Below are 17,847 nucleotides of genomic sequence, written 5' to 3'. Positions count from 1 at the left end.
CAGTGGCCTAAACTCTGGGGTGTGAAGCAGCAGCAGTCCATGAAAGACTAAAAACTAGGTGCCGACTTGAAGGTTGTATATCAAATCCTTCCCGGAAAGGCACTTGTTCACATCAGCTCAGACATTAACCCCATCAGTAAAGGGAGAGAAAGAGAGTCCACATGTAGTTCTGCCTAGAATCCGTGGAAGAAGATAATAATATCAACAGGCTTGAGACAGGGTGTTCATTCTGAGAATTCAGCATTAGGTCCAATTCAAACATAGCTGATGCTCAATAAATAGTTGTCACTTGAAGTAGGCAAGTGTTCTATAAAATTGGTGGGATAGATGATACAGAAGACAAGAATTTAAGATTTTTTTTCTTCACTGGCATGCTTCTTGCTTGGAATCTAAATTTATAAATTGGTAGTGTAGACAGCTGAGTCAGCAACTTATAAGATAAAGAGTCTGAGCTTACAGACCTAGAACTGCCATGGTTCATCCTAGGACATCTGATGCTTTAATTGCTAATTATTAGTGTGAGTGTGGGGATGGAGGGAGTTACCCATAAGACTCCCAGAGAAGACTCCCACTTCTCTTTCTCCCACCCCCTCCCTACCCCGCTCCCTAGCAATCACCTCCCTTAAAAAGCCCCATCCCACTCAACCCCACCTAATCTGGAGGCTTCCGCTGACAGCAAGGTAGAACTGTGGAGCTAAAACTCCAGTGCGCAGCCTGCCATCAGGGTTGCCCACTGAGAGACTGATCGCACTGCCTAAGGCCAGATAAACAAGAACAAGAAAAATGTTCATGCCCACATGACGTAGGGAGTTTGCTTATTGGCAGCACAGCTGAGGACTTGCAGATATCCGTCACCCTTTCTAGGGGAAGAAGACAACTAGGAGGCGTGATCTCCTACCCGATAACACACTTCTACTTAAATCTGCCTTTGCCACCGTGTGGCTCAGCTTCCACACCTAGGAAGTGGAGAAGAAAATAAGAACCCTGAGCACTTTCTAACGAACTTTCTCTGGGCCTCAGTTTCAGCATCTATAAATTTCTAAAGTCTTTGCCACTATAACCATTTTGTAATAGTTTTATAAAGATGGATGGCCTGACTATGGAGGTAGACTGGAGTCATGAAAAAACAACATCTACAAACAAGAAGCGTCTTTAAAAGTTACTCATCAAAGGCACCAACCTATGAGGGTCTGACTACACGATTTCATAAATTGGCACCAAATGGACAGGGGAAATGGTAGGAAAAAACCATTATCCATGAGGAGAGGGGATGTGCCCAACAACATGGCACCATATACGCAGGTTCATAATAAATGGTGGATTAACCTGCTTTTCCATTATATTCCTCTAAATGTTTTTATAGGAATCTTTTCTGACATCCAAGCATCCTTCTTTCATATCCTGCCTCTCCTCCATAAGCCCCTGGTCTCCTGAAGAGCCTGGTACCAACGTGGCCAGGAATGAGGTGGTTTTCATCAGTATCTGTCAGACACCAGCATCTTCTCTGTCCAGCCCAGGTCCACTGGCTGATGGGACTCCACTCTAGAACTTTCTCCAAACTCTCTCCTCCTGCCTCCCTCAATCTTTCTCCTTCCCTCCCCTAACAAAAACCTTACCTCTGGTTTTCTTTTTGAATACCCCAAGACCCCCAAGTAAAAACGAACATTTTATTTAGAATTTCTTTTTCTTAATGTTTAACCCTTATTTGATATTCTTATTATCCCTATTTTATTTGTAGCTCAGCTTAGGAAGTTAAAGAAGAAAAAGAAGATGAGATGACAATGATGAAAAAGAAAAAGAAAAAGGAGGAGAAAATGGCAACGAGAAAGAAGAAGAAAAAGAGGAAGAGGACGAAGGAAAAGGAGAAGAAACAGAAAAACAAAACAAAACAAAACAAAAGCCTGTCTCTGGAATACATCTCTTTATTAACAGAGATTTTACTACACTTCAGTTCAAAACCATGAACTTAACAGCAGACATAATGCGTCCATAGAGCCGACATAAATCTTGCCTCCCAACACCAACATCATAGAATGGTTGTACTATATTTGGACTTAGATGTGTTTGGATACTTATATTTGAATGTAAGTATGACTGATGGTCTAGGAATTCACAACCCTCCAAAACACTGAACCAAATCACTTGTCTAACGGCACAGTTCCCCCGCTCTGAGCCTGCTTGCCGTCTGGAATACATCTTTGGCTGGGAATGGTGGAGATAGCGAATTTTCCTCTCTCCCTTCCGCTCTGAGGAGGCTGAATAAATAGACTCAGTGATAACTTCAACCAAAAAAAAAGCCACTTGAGAAAGTGGTAAGTCACAAGAACTTAAAACTAGGATTTGATGTAATAGAGCTTTGGGTCTACAATCCAAACGACTGTATTCCTAACCCAATTTTATTCTATTAACAATGTGGCTACTCCATTTACGCAAAAAATAATCTAGTTCGGCTCACTACAATACCAGTTCTAATGACAATTGCACATCTATCTTTATTTACTAATTATAATCCCTGATTGCAGAAAAAAAATGTTTCTGAGGTATACTATACCGACAGATATATAGAAATGGGGCTATTGATAGAAATTGAAAGTCAAATCCCACGTAGAAGGAATGTAAAACATGTCAGATACCTAAATTAATAAAATTAAGTGACTGTGCATTAAATTTGTCCCTGAGTTTCTTAGAGGCTAAAGGAAATGGGCGGAAAGTTAGGAGTTTTATAATTCTTTTATTTGGAAAAACAAAATTTGCCAGTTTTTTAGGAACTATGATTTTATTCCTGGGGTTTGTGAGTTCTTTAAATGCAAACTAAGGACAATGCCCCTAACATTAATCTAAAAGATCACAGAGATACATTATTCATGTAGCGTTTTGCATTCTGAGGTTGCAGTAAGCAAAATACAATGAAGCCTCTTCAATGGGAAACTAAGTCAATCAGACTCGATCAAGTTAGAATTGAAACATCTTATTATCCTTCTCAAACACCCGCTGCCTCACTGTGGTAGCTAATCTCCAAAGAGGCTGCCCCAAATTCCTCCCCTCCCTGCAGACATAGGCTACTCCTCACCTGCATCAAGAGGCAGAGCTCGTTAGTCCATGCCCTTGAACCTGAGCAAGGTCTGTGACTTGCATGGAATTTCGGACCAAGCTGTCTGAAGAAAGTCTGGTAGCTTCCACTTTTGTTTTCTTGGTATCCTGAGCTGCCTTGTAAAAAGTCTGGCTATGCTGCTGGATGGTCCATATGGAAAGGGAGACAATCTGAGACTATATGCAGGAGAACCAAGAAACCCAGCCAACCCTGATAACACGTGAACCCACTTAAGCCCTTCCAGCCAGCTCTTAGCCATTCAACTCAGTCTGTGGACAACAGATGGGGTTAAAACATGTGACCAGAGATGAAGAGGCTATTGTTCAAGATCCAGCCCTAACAGACACTTACCCTGAACAAGGCCTGGTAGCTGCACCTGGGGCTCAGTTTCCCCATTTGCAAAAACACACTCAGTGGCCCCATCCCCAGGGGCAGGCCTAGGCAGGAGATCACATAGGAGATAGCTTTAAAACCTGTAAGACCCCCAGCAGAGCCAGACAAGTGGCTCTTTGCTTCCTTTAGTCCCTTCCTCTGTCCATCCATTTGGATCAACCACACCAAAGTAAACAGGGCTGCAGGTGCCAGTCCATGATCACAGAACAAGAAACACACGTGGAGAAGTCATCTTACTCATTCTAGACCCAACAGACATTGTGGAAAGCAGAGACAAGATTCCCCACTGTGTCCTGTCCAAATTCCTGCCCTCCAGAATCATAAGAAATAATAAAATTATTGTTGCTTTAAGCCACTAAATTTGGGGTAATTTGTTACATAGCAATAAGATAACCAAAACACTCACAAACAAAAATAGCTTGTTTCCTTGTAGCAGAGGGACTAGGAATGACTTTGTCTCTCTTCAGTTTCTCATTAATGATGCTATAATGTTTTTACATATAATAAGTTTCAATGTAGATGGACGTGGGAGTACCCAGGTGCCTCCTCGCCTTTGCCTGTCACAACCAAGTGGTCAAGTACTGCTCATGCTGCCACTCGAGCCTCCTCTTCACCCCCTCCACTGCTGTTGCTCTGGCCATCACCCACTCTCGCCATGACTCGACTCCTATATTAGCCTCACAAATCTCCCTGCCTCTAGTCTCCCTACTCACTAAACCATATTCCTTTGACACGTTGGCCAGCGTGGCAGAGATCGGATCATGTTCCCATCTTAGAATCCTTTACTAGCTCACCATCCTCAGCTTTCACAACAATCGGATAGTAGCATCATGTGTCCTTTAGTCCCTCTCCCACCCCAACCTATGGACAGACACACATGGTTGCATGCTGCACACCTTCAGGGGGCACTACTTGCATAGGCTACACTATGAACACTATGAACCCCCGAAGCCATGCAGTGCAAACCCTGCCCATCATACTCAATGTCCCTCAATCCCAAACACCTTATATCCTTTTTGTTTCATGCTTTTTTCACTCAAATTTTTCCTTATTTCTCTCCTATACTTCCTCCAAGCTCTAATATATATATAATTTACCTTACCCAGTCAATCAATCAAATTGGTCAGACATTCAAAAATTGTCTACTGAATTCTTACCATGTGCCCAGTTCCTAGGTATACCTAGTGATAAAACAAACAAAAACTGAGCCTTCAGGAAGTTCTCAGTACTACTAAGTAGTCACTTATTTATCACATAGACCAGAGATTAGCAAACCTTTTCTGTAAAGGGCCAAGCAGCAAATAATTCAGTTTTGCGGTGCCCTACTGTCTGTCACAACTACTCTCACTCTGCAACTATGTGTGAAAGCAGACATAGGTAAAGCATAAACAAATGGGCATGGCTTTGTTTCAATACAATTTTTCTTACAAAACAGGCAGTCTGGTCCACGGTTTGCTAACCCCTGACAGACTTTCACTGTGAAGTCTTTTCTGAAAAATCTCATTCCCACAATGATGCGTCCCTAGTCATAGGACTGCATCTGCCTTTGATAAACATTGAGTCTTTCTCCACAGCAATGGTAGAACATGCTGGCAAAGTGAAGGTATCAGGAATGTGGAAGAAAGAAAGTTACCACATATAGGATTTATTGTAATTGAGAATCATTAAAATATATTGGTTAAGAGCACTCACTAGGAAGCCAGATTCCCCAACTCTATCTCTTACTAGTTTATGTCCCTGGAGGAATAACTAAAATTACTGAAAAACTGCATCCCTCAGTTTCCTCACCTGTTAAATGGGCAAGTAGGTAGAATGTTCCTCATAAAGGAGCTGTGTATTAAATGAATAATATATGTACAGTGCAATAGTGAGTGATATATATAGCAGAGCTTGCTATTCTTTCCCATAGGATACAACCAAGGTGAAAAATGACACAGAAAGAATTAAATAGCTCATCATATTGATGAGAACTTAAGACACATACCAGTTTCCCCTGGAAAGAGAAACATCTCTTGCAACTCTATTCTGAAAGAAGTTCCTCACGTGGAACATGAGAGCAAGAGATTCTGAATGACATAATGAGGAATGTCTCCAGCTCGGAACCATGGGCAATGCAGACGGAGGGTGCCTGTGATGGTTACCTACCACACTCAATAGAAGTTCAAGGTATAACACAAAAATACACGTGCTACCCAAAGACCCCACAGCTCAGACATTCTGTAAGTCCTTCTGTGTTTTATCAGTGCCTTTGCAGAAATATCAAAGTTTCTTGTGTGACAAAATATTATATTACTACATTATTAACTATACCTGGGATTTGTGAACTAGCATGAAGGAATATTAGGAATTCTAAGTGGAATTTTACCAAAGTCTTAGTACTGCATTTTTGTCCAGAGGAATGAAAACCAAACCCATAACTAAAATTAATGGAGAAAGAAAATTTAATATTAAGAATTTGTCTTTAAAACTTAACCTTTGCATATCTCAGCTCTCACAGCTGTAAAGGGAAGGTAATAAAAGGACTCACCCTATAGAGATGTTATGAGCATAGAATGAGCTATAATATGTAAAACACTAAGACAAGTGCCTGGTACCTAAATGTCATCTAATCGTCACCTACCACTGCTACAAATGTTATTATTATTTATTTTTTACTTACTCCTATACCCCATGCCCTTTCCTACCTTTCTGCTGCCTCCTGATTTTTGTAATGCATCTGATTCTCCTACCAAATATTAAGCCTCTCCAGGCTGTGGGTGCTATATGTCTCTGGCATTCCACAAAGCAAGGCAGCATTCAATCAAGGCTTCTTGAATTAATGAATTCTTTGAATCCCAGCTTCCACAAGTTAGTGTGAAAATGCTTATGACGGGATTCTTGCTTTTGATGATTTTACAATCTAATGGGAAAATCAAGCTTAACAAACCTGAAATATTAAACTCTCATGTGCCTGCCATATAACTCAGGCCTGATACGTTACTGATTTCAGTTTTCTTAAAAAATTTCATGGAACAAAATTCTAAGGTTCTAGAATAGGCCTATTTGTTGGGTTAGTTTCTAGACACAAAGAAATTGTTAATACAGTTTATTTCTCTTTCAAGAAAACAGTTTTTAAATCTTATTTTCACCTTGAAAATTAAGGCTAAAATTCAGAAATTGGTTAGGCTTATTGCTTGGTTTATTGCAGGAAAAAGCAAACAAATTATGTGTGAGTATCCTAATAATTTGTCCAGCATGTGGCCTGACTAGAGTCAGTAGCATAATACTATAATCTTTTAAAGTACCTGCTATACAAGAAGACGGAGGAATGTTTCACTATTTTTTTAAAAAATTCCAAATAAGCTTGTAGGGATGTCTGTACTGCCATTTCCATCATCCCTAACCTCGTTTCACTATAACTTGATGTATCAATATGTTTAAATTAATTTGTGATACCAACAACTTATGCATGTTTATAAATAATCTCTATGTCTTAAATGTTACAAAATAAATCCCATAAATAATATTTTGTCTCCATCTTCTTGTTTAAAATGTGGAATTGCTGAAACCTTTTATTTAAGAATATCTTTTTTTAATGCTTTCGCAATATTTTAGCTTAATCTATTTAGTAAATGAAATGACAAACCATACCACTGCAGGAGTTTTTCCCCATATTTAATTATTAGCCTATCTGACTTCGGATGAAGTCTTAAAGTCTTCTTTATAAAGTAAAATGGACTTTATGAAGTCTACAGAACTTTTTCTGTGTGCCCTGCTAAAGGTCTTTATTTTAATAACAGACGTCTGTGTAATTAATCCCTCTGAGTTTGTCATCACATAATCTATCCTGTGTATGAACTGTTCCATGTATATTTTTCTGGTAACAAGACCCCTGGAAAAAAATAAACAAATAAACAAAGACCAAAAGGAACCACACACAAGGGGACAAATTGTGTGAAATACAACCAGTCTCATACACTTATAAGCCAGGCAATAAGCATAGAAGTTCTCAGTCCATCTTATCAGAGATTTGGGAAAAGGAGGTTTCACTCTAAAGAATTTTTCCCTTTGATGGGAAACTGTAATATTTCCTTATTTAGGAGCTAAAGCAATAAGGCAAACATAAATAAATGGTGCATAAGTACTGCTATTCAAGTAGAGTTATGTGTTTTTTTAAAATTAGATCGTCTCCCACACTTTTTGCCTAATCACAGAAGTTAAGAATTTAGCTGAGAAAAATTCTTCTGAACTAAAATTCAAACAAGCTAGGATTTTATTATTTCTCATAAAGTCATTTCACACATGTTAAGCAGTGCCCAGGCAAACAAAAACTACTATACATTTATTACTTGAAAACGTTTTTGAAACTTGCAAAAGTCTCATTTCAAAACACAGAGAAATGTAATTTTTTCAGAGTGACTGGGGACCACACTCATTCCATTAAAAAAAGGATTTCCTGTAAAAACAGAAATTGGCGATTTACTCTAAGAAAACACAGCGAAAGCTGGGAAGAAACTTGAGGATGCTTAAATTTCCACTGTGGAACAACTTCTGCTGCCCAGTGAGAAGGGAAAAAAAAAAAAGAACACCTGCAACAGGATGGGAAGAGAGAAAGACAGGCTAGGACTACACACCCAAAGAGGGAAAAACCACGCAGGTTCCTGTCTGGGACACAAAGGAGCTGACAGGAAAGGAATACATATCCGAAGAAGAATACCCAGACAAATTCTGTGGTCACCTGTCACATCAGAGAAAGAGAAGAAGGCAGTAATTTGTAGGAGAGCCCAGATCAATGCATGGAAGACACTGATGAGTTTAAAGTACCTTTTACCTAGAGGAAATATTAGTGAGGTGCTGAAAGTTGCTGCCACCAACAGGGCATCAGGCGGACTTAGGGGTTACAAATCACTTTCACTTCATAAACTGTGCATCAAAATGGTAAACAGGTTTTACTGTAGTCAGAGAGGTTAGTTCTGAAGCTGGTAATATTTTAACTCGCAAAAATAGAAGTTTTAAGCAATAACTGGAAAAATGGAACACACAACTGCTCTTCCTGATGATTTATACAGCACAGTGTGGTTAAAAAACTTATTCATGTGAGACTGTAATAGCAATAAGCAGAGAGAATACATCTCAAATGCTATTCAGATTTAAGATCAAAATTGGCATTTGTTTAAAACTTATGGGTAAACCTTTGATCCAGCAATTCTATTTTCCTTTATTAATTTATATTACATATAAATATTCACATGTACACAAACATGCAAGTAGAAGAATGTTGGTAACAGCAAAAAATTTCATATAATCTAAAGAGCCATCATTAGGGAAATGTTCCAGCCACATTATGGGATTCTATACGCCAAGAGAATGCACGAAATAGATCCCTATGAGTTGATAGATGGATGCACTGAAGATATATAAAAGTAAGCAAGGTTCGAACAGTATGTATGGTATATTCTATGCATTAAAAAGGATACACACACATATCTATCTGTGTGTGTGTATATACATATATATTATATATATATTTGGATATGTATTATACTATTTCTAGAAAAATACGTAAGACAATGGTATCTGAGAGGTATGTACAATTAAATATTTTTGATTGTATATCCTTTTAAATTTTTATTTTTTACCCCAAGTATATGTATATAATACATATATTATATACATATAACATTTTAGATAACATAAGAACTATAAAAATAAAGACCTTTATATTATAAAGGTTCATTATTACAGCATATTAATATACATTGTTATGCTATAAAGGTTAATTATATTTGTTAAACTTTTCATATGTATGCAAAATCTCATAGATAACATGAGAATTAGGAACACGCATAATTACTGATCTATTAATACCATGTTTGGGGGAAGGCTTTATGAAGAGTTTGCAATAAGGTAACGTCCACGTTAGTGACCAAATACTGTAACACAGAGAAGTGTTTCTTTATAATCTTAAAAAAATGTAAAACCCAGAAGAACTAAGTGCTGGTGTGAGTAAAAGCATGGGACAGCCTGTTAAGCAACAAAGTAAGGCTTAGTTTCTGTTTTCACATTGAGTTAGGGCCTCCCGAGGAAACACGCTGGTTGGTGATAGCACATAGAGACGAGACAAATGTCTGGCTAGGCCTAATATCTCCCTGCAGACCTTCATCCACAGAATTAAACCCCTACTTCCTCTCTCTCTGTGGGAGCAATGCCATCAGGCTTAGCTATGAAGCTAATATATATGGCAGAAATATATTTTTTGAAGTTAAAATGCTAGGCTAAATCAGGTCCTTTTGAGAAAGGGTGAAAATCAGTTTCAGTCCATCTACTGAACTGGCCATGGGCCGTGCACACAGGGCAAGGCATGTCTGCTGCCTGATCGGTATCAGGCTTAACATGATAAGCAAATTTCCTTTCCAGCACTGTTGGAATCCGTGATTTATTTTCCACAAAGGCCAAGATGGAACTAAGTTAATCATAACTATTTTTTAGGGTCAGAAAACCATGCATATTCCACCACGGCCTAAGTGCTTGGCTCTGAAAACCATGTCGTCCCAGATCTAGAGCAGGGCTCAAACACTGGTCCGTTCAGTTTACTGTACTTTTTCCTTCCCGTACCTGGGCCATACAAACACAAATTTCACTACATATATATAATAAAAACAGCCCATAACAAAAAAGAATACGTGAAATGTCCAGCCACATATCCAAGTGGACACCATCACTTGGTCACTCAGGGTCATATAATCAAACTACACCACTACTCAAAAAAGAGCAGCAATGAGAATCATAAGAACTTGATAGAAACCTCTGTGTATTTACTGTCTAGGCTCATTACAGGATCCTCCAAGGAGACAAAATGGATCATATATAATCCATCCTGCTGCTTCTCCGGAGGCTTGAACTTAAACACTCTCAGAAAGAGATACTTCATTTTCAATTTGAACAATTTTAAGGGAAGTGTACTCCCACCCTTCTTCAATTCAGGGAACTGGCAATCCTTATAGAGCCAACCTGCCTGATTTAAATATTTTCTGCTAAAACATTTTCTGTAATAGGGGCATAAGAAGGTGGTGAAATGCTCAGTTGCATCTGAGTAACACACACGACAGGTTAAAAACACTCCTTCAAGGCCAGCCACAGCAGCATTACTGCCCGGATGAAATAAAGAGCTTCTAACAACCGCAAAACAACTTCTCAGAAACACTTGCCCTGCTCTGCTTCCAGTGTAGACATCTGAAAGGAAAATTCAGTCCCTAATTTTAATAAGCATAACTTAGAGGAGAACCAACCATTAACTATTTGTCTTCTCTGACTGTCTGTCCCTGAAATCCCTTTCTTTCCTTGCTCCCTTACAAACAGAGCATCTACAAAGATGCCCACAAGGCAAGTACTTTCCCTAAACACAACCGGAATTGGTATGAAGAGAAAGGATGGGCTGCTCCTCTTCTCAGTCGCAGCTCCTCCCCTTCTTCCTCAAAGAACCCTTCTCGCCTCCCAAAATCAGCCTCGACAATGGCCCAAGATTCCTTTTAGCCATGACCTCTCCTCTGGGGCAGAAATCCTTAAAGCGTAGAGGCAAGGTGGTTTAGCCACAAACGCGGCGAGAACTGGATAACCCTTGCATCTCTAAGGTGCCCCCAGGAGGTCTTGTCAAGGATCCTTCTACTGTCGAGAATCGACCCTGTCAGTTCCTCTGGATCTTGATACTCGGGAGAAGAGGGAGGGGACACCCACACCAAAGGAGCTGGCCCGTTCCATTACCCTTTAAGCGCGTCGTGTCCTCCACCGCCTCTTCTCTTGGCCCGGCTGGCTCTGGTTTCCTTCACGTTCCCAGCCTCCAAATTGGCGTCCGCCCCATGGCTCGTGTAGGAAGCTAAGAGCACGGTAAATCCCAGGGCGACCTCCAGCAGCCCCCCTCGCCGCATGATGTCGAGCGGCCGCCGGCTCCCGCCGCCTCTCGCCGCGCCCCGGGCTCGGTCCGGGGCCGCCGCTGCGCCCTGGAGCGCGCCGCGCCGCCGGGGTCCCGCTCTCCCGCCGCCCGTCCCCTGGGCCGGGCTCCTCCCGCCTTCTCCAGGCGCTGCTCCCACTTCAGGCGGCCCCTGCCAGCTGCAACAGACAAATCGCCGAAGCGGGGGAGACATTCAGGGCTTCGGGATGCTTAAGCCTCGGGGTCCCCATTCCCGAGCCCAACCCGCGCGCCGCCTGCGCGTGGCGCAGTTACTTTGGGTACGTGAAGACCGTTTGGTCCACAGCTGGCTGAAAAGCCCAGGCCCCGGCGGCAGCGGCTCCAGCCAGCCCCTCGGCCTCCCGGGCGCCGCCTGAAAAAAGCGCCGCAAAGTACCCATGTCCCGAGCCGTTCTAAACCCTGGGGCAAGCTCGCTGGGTTTATTTTTTACTAGCACGAATTGCGCGCGATGCGCGCTCTGACACCCCAGCTCCCCAGCCTGTCCTCTCCGCCAAGCCGCGGGGCTGGAAGCCCGCCGCGCCGTCCCCGGCCGGCTCCGGGCACTGCCACCGCCCCCCGAGCATCTGACGCCGAGCCCGGCACCGGGAGCCCCGGGCCAGGAAGCTGTCAGGCAGGGGAGGGCCAGCGCCAGCTCTGGACGTTCCGGGACAGCCCCTCACCCCAGTCCCTGTCCCTGCCCTCAGCGCGGCGCAAACGCAAAAGCCTCCGTGGCTGAAGCGCCAGCCCCGGTGGCCGCCCGACCCCAGTCGGGACCCCAGCTGCACCCACTGGAGAAGTGGCGGCTCCGGTTCCCGAGGCGGCGGCAGCTGTTCCTCGGTCCTGGCCGCGGCAGCCCTTGCCCCGCTCTGTCCGCAGCTGTCCCAGCTGTGGCCGCCTGTCCGCCTGCGGCACCCACAGTCTCTGCCGCGGCTCCCGCGGCCCCCTCCTTTCCCCACCTCTTCAAGTATCGTCTGCGCAGCGGTTTCTCGCGAGAGAAATACTTTTTTTAAAAAAAGAAAGGAAAAAGAAAATGACACCCCCTCCTACATCCCCCTCATCACCACCCCACCCCTCGGCCCCATCCATCCTTCCTTTCCACTCCCCTTTGCCAGCCACCGCCTCGGCTCTGGGGCCTCCCTCGCTCGCAGGATTAGCGCAGTGGGAGGAGGCAGAGGTGATCGGGTCCTGCCCGGCCTGGGATTTCGCGTTTTGGGGTGAGGAGTTGAGGGAAGAAGTCGAGTAGCGGTTTCACCCGCAGTGCGGCTGGGAGGTCTGGACCCGAGATTAGCCTCCCCCGCGACCTGGGAAGCCCTGCGGGCGCGGAAGGCTGTGCCACCTGTACCTAGAACGCGCGCTGGAGACGGCGGCCCCGGCGAGAGAGGAGACGCGTCCCGGTTGCCCGCGTCTCCCCGGCGCCGCCTCACTGCGTCTCTCGGGTTGGGCACAGAGCGGAGGCCGGAGGCCCGGAGGCCGGGGCAGGGCGCGGCGGGGGCGCAGCGGCGGCCGGGGCTGCTGTGCGAACGGGGGAGGGGGCTCCGCCGCTGCCACCGGCGTCGAGAGCCCGCTCGAGGCGCGGTTCTGAGCCTTGGTTCAAGTCACCCAGGCTGAACCCAAGATGCTCCAAGAGTCTGAGTGGGATTCCGACCCAGAGGCCTGTGAATATTGGAACCTGGCGTTTGGGATGGAGGCAGCGAAGGGGCGGTCCTTTTCCCCAGCCCACAGCTAAGATTGGGCTTCTCCTGGACGACCCTAGACCCTAGACCCTAGACCCTATTTCACCTCCCCAAACATTCATATTCTCTGTCTCCCTCTCGCTCTCCCTCTCCCTCTCCCTCACACACACACACACACACACACACACACACACACACACACACACACACGGCTGCCTCTCCAGGACAAGCAGGGCACAGTGACTTGGAAGAATATAGTATTTATGGTATCCTTATATAGATAAGGCCCCGTGTTGCCTGCACCCTATAATGGTGTTGGAGGGCAGGAAACCACACTCTGGGCCCTAGGCACTGGTACTGGAGACCCCCCAGAAAATCCCCCTGTAGTAGCCACCAGCTGTCAAGCCAGAAATAAGAGCGCAGCACAAACAGGAATCCTGTTGAAAGGGGTTTTCCTTATTTGTGATTATTTGTGCCCAGACAATAGTGTATAGGGACCTGGGCAAGTTATTTAACTTCTTTCCAGTTGCAAGACAGGAATAGTAATGACCACACAGGGTTGCAATGGTGATGACGAGTCTGCTGAACTGTTATGACACCATGATCTCGAAGATAAAAACAGTGAAACTCTCAAAAATATGAGCCCACGTAAAGTCACAGCCCTATAAGTATGCGGTCTAGTTTGAGTCCTCACCTGCAAAAATTCTCTTACCAGATTCATGAATTGGAGCCTTGATCACACACCCATGGTTGAGTAAAGGCAAGCCTCTGTTCAAGAGGCATTTACTGAACATAAACTGTGTACCAGTTGGTGTGTGGTTGAACCAAGTTACTGGGTGAGCAAGGCAGAAATGTTTCTCCCCTCACATAAGAGTCTACAGGGAAAGGCAGACTTGAGACAAACGATGACTCAAATTTTAAATGCCAAGAAGGAGAAGTCCTGGTTGTTTGCTTGGAGGATATATAATGGAGTACTTGACCTAGGTTGTGGCTGACCAGAGAAGGCTTTCCTGAGGAAGTGTTGTTTAACTTAAATCCAAACACATGACTAGACTTTACTTAGGGCAGTGGTTCTCAACCCAGGCTATACAGTAGAATGACCTGGGAACTTGAAAAAAAAATCTGACACCAGGACTCAATACCTGGAGGTTCTGATTTAAATAGTCTCGAGTGGAGCCTTGACACAGGCATTTTTAAAAGCTCCCCAGGTAGGGAGAGGTAAGGGTGGTGTTCAGACTGGGAAAAGAATCTGGACAGAGGGACCATGGCTCAGGAGAAGCAGGGCTTTGTTGGAGATCCACAAAGGCCTTGCCCTGCCCACCAGTTTTCTGGAAAGTTCTGCACCCTCTGGGGAATCTGGAAACTGCCTGCTTTCTCTACACTCCAGCAGCATGTGAGACACTCTGTACTCTCTCTTAGAGTCCTCCCTCAGTGACGTGTTGGACAGCAGCAGCTGAACATAGGGCTTTTCTAAGGCTTTTGCCCACGAAGCAAAGAGTGAACACTGGTGCCCTGCAAGTCCCCCCTTCCAACATTTCTGAACATCTCTATTACCTCCTAACCTTACCCTAAACTGCCTTCCAGGGTTTCACCTCTAAAGGAGATTTAGATTAAATGCTTGCTTCAGGCCTTGGCCCTTTTTTTTCTCCTTTTTTCTCCTTGACCCCTTCCTCAAGTAGAGGAGAGACTTTCTAGTTCCTCTTCATATTGGGTGGGAGTCCTAGGCCATATATTCCCCTCTTTAGGCAATAAGTCTCATGGTTTAACTATAGTGTTGGAGCGAGAAGGGGTTGAAAACATAACTACTGAAAGAGATTTCTTTCAAATATGTAAGAAATACACCCATTGTCTAGGCAATCGACATATATTAGAGCAGTGTGCTACCAGTACCAAAATTCAGTAGCAAATAAAGAAAATTATGTATTTGCAATAAGATTTTCTTGATGTCAGATGATTCAGGAGCCACCTCTCTTTAAACTTATCATACTCCTTGCAAAATAAGTCCATGGGGCTAGAATTCCCTTATTTCTCCTCTTCATTTCAAAAAACTCCACCCATCCTAAGAGAATCTGCTCAAATCCCTCCTTGTTCCTGAGGACTTTTTGCTTATGATATCTCTCTCTTGTTCAAACTTCATTGTACTTATTACCTGAATCACTGATTTAATAATATATTAATTGTAATACACAATTGTAGTATGCTTACTCTGTGCCAAGCATTATGCTGGGCACTGATAATTGGCATATGTATTATATTGTTGTGCTAAACTCTTTTTTTAATCACTGTACTTATTCTTCCTAGATGGACTATGGATCCTTAAGGCCAAGGTCACATTCCTTATTCAAGGAAATGTGTACAGTGTCCTAAAAACTGTTACAAAACATAACTCGTTTGTTGGCTGTTGTTTTATCAGTTGGAATCTTCTGATATTTTAGCTTCAAGACCATTCTCATCACTTTATATCCCCTGAATAAATACATGTGTCAGCAGGGTTCTCTATCTACAAGCAAGAAAACTAACTCTAGACAATTTAAGGAAAAAAACTGCTTCAAGTATTATCAGGTTAGAAGGGGGCTCATTGACCCTGACGTTGGAATTATATGGGGACTAGTGCAGGCAGGTCTGGGTAGAGGCAGCAGAAACACATGGAGACCTTCTTCAGGGTGATACTATTGGGGTGAATTGATTCCAATCATTTGGTCCTTCTGCCACCCCACTCAGGGTTCAGATTCAAAGGCTAGGGTCCAACTGGCCTAGCTAGCATAAGGAAGCTGCCCCCAGTCCTGGCCAGAGAATGATGGAGCATCCTGATGGATGGTCCCAATAAGAATGCATGTCATGGGAAAGGGGTTACTCTATAAAGAATGACTGAAATACTGTTACCAAAAACCGGGAGCATATATGTTTGTCAGATACACACACACACAAAAATGTCCATGTGTTCCCTATACCATCTCAAGAACTTTTGAAGATATTTATAATTTATTGAGATAAACCATTTCCAAGAGCATAAGAAGCATACTCTAAAATCAGATACTAAGCCATTCACCACAAACTAAACCATTTCTTTATGAAATGAGTTAACTTGACTCTCATGTAGTCCTAATTCCCTCCATTGATCCATTGATGGTGGTAAATAGATCATTTATAATACAACCAGCTATATCATCAAAAACTAGCTTTTGACTGAGTGTTGTAGAATTTTGCAGTTACAAAAGTATAATGCGTATATGACACTACCAAAAACCATATATACGTATAGCAGAAAAACAATACCCTCACATAGATAATCTCATTTAATCCTCACCAGCACTTTATAGGAGGTTGAAAAATAAGGCCAAAGTATTTATCATCTTTCATCAAGAACTGGAGTCTACTTCCCAACCTTTTGAATCTGAGCTTGTGGCTTCCTGTGACCAATAGAAATATGATAGAAGTGACATTGTGTGACTTCCAAGGCTAGGACTTAAGAGACCTTGCAGCTTCCTCCTTCACCTTCTTAGATGCTGCCCTGAAATGGCCATGGCTTGCAGAAGTTCAGGATGAAAAAGTATGTCCCAGCTACTCTGAGACCCTCACCAAGCCACCAACTAAATGCAGCCACATGTGTGATCCTAGCATATCAGCAGAAAAATTGCCCAGCGAATTCACAGAATAAATATACAGTATCACTATACTTTTAAGCCACTTAATTATTAGGATAGTCTGTTACACAGGAATAGATAACTAATAAAACTTCTAAGGGAAAATATTTCTGTCTCCGTTTTATAGATTTATAAACTCACATTCGGAAACACTGAGAAACTTGTTTAAATTCATAGGACTAGAACTGGAGTCAGGGCTGGATTCAAAACCATGCTTTTGACAACAAGTTAAAAGTACTTTTCATTTCATCACCTCATCCATCTGCCATAAAATCTCACTCAAGATCTTGGTTTGCAGTACACTGGAGCCATTCCCTGTATCCATAACACTTCCCTGGTGTCTTCTGGGAAGCTAAGGTTTCACCCCTGGAGCTTCATTACAATCCGAACCTACATTGCATCCTATTTGAGAGCTCCATTTATTCTATGCTGCAGTCACTAAGATCTCCCAGGAAACAAAGGGATCATAAAAGCTGCTGTAGTCAACTTCTCTGCCTCTCTGCTTCAGTTTCTAGCCCCTCTCACATCCCCAACACATAGAAGAATTCCTTGTGAATAACAGAAGCTCAAAGAATATTTGTTGAATGAACAGATAAATGCATTAACTTTCTTTCAAGATGGTGATATGACGGCAACTTTAAAACCTCACCCCAGTCTTTCTTATCACTCTGTGTGTTAAGGAAAGACCTAAACCTCTCCAGCCATAGACAGAGCCCTAGTGTGTTACATTGCCTGGTTGTGCTTCTGTGTCCATCACTCCCTCTTGGGATGTGATATGAATGAAAGGGACTTGGCTTTGAAAAAGAACTAAAGGTAGAATTAAGTTGCCTTCTCCTATCTATGAAACAAAAACTATAATCACGGACATAGAGAATAGACTGGCGGTTGCCAAGGGGAAGGGGGGTGGGAGAGGGATGGATTGGGAGTTTGGGATTAGCAGATGCAAACTGGCATATATAGAATGGATAAACAAGGTCCTACTGTATAACACAGGGAACTATATTCAATATCCTGTGAAACCATAAAGGAAAAGAATATGGTGAGACCTGCAAGATGGCAGAGGTGTAAGACATGAAGATCATCTTTCTCCCCACAAATACATCAGAAATACATCTACATGTG

At 43.1% G+C, this 17,847-nt stretch overlaps 1 protein-coding gene across 2 annotated transcripts in view; it reads right to left on the bottom strand.

The window, feature by feature from the left end:
* Positions 1-11,388, bottom strand: part of FBN1 (fibrillin 1) — a 252,069-nt gene extending 240,681 nt beyond the window's left edge. For both annotated transcript variants that reach the window (XM_030842674.2, XM_060294282.1), the window contains exon 1: positions 11,225-11,388. In XM_030842674.2, the coding sequence (XP_030698534.1) occupies positions 11,225-11,388 (164 nt within the window). The remainder of the gene's footprint in view (positions 1-11,224) is intronic.
* Between the last annotated feature and the right edge of the window lie 6,459 nt (positions 11,389-17,847).

This window comes from Globicephala melas, chromosome 2, assembly GCF_963455315.2.
Source record: "Globicephala melas chromosome 2, mGloMel1.2, whole genome shotgun sequence".
NCBI lineage: Eukaryota > Metazoa > Chordata > Mammalia > Artiodactyla > Delphinidae > Globicephala > Globicephala melas.
The sequence above is the reverse complement of the archived record's forward strand: the minus strand, read 5'-3'. Positions and strand labels throughout refer to the sequence as shown.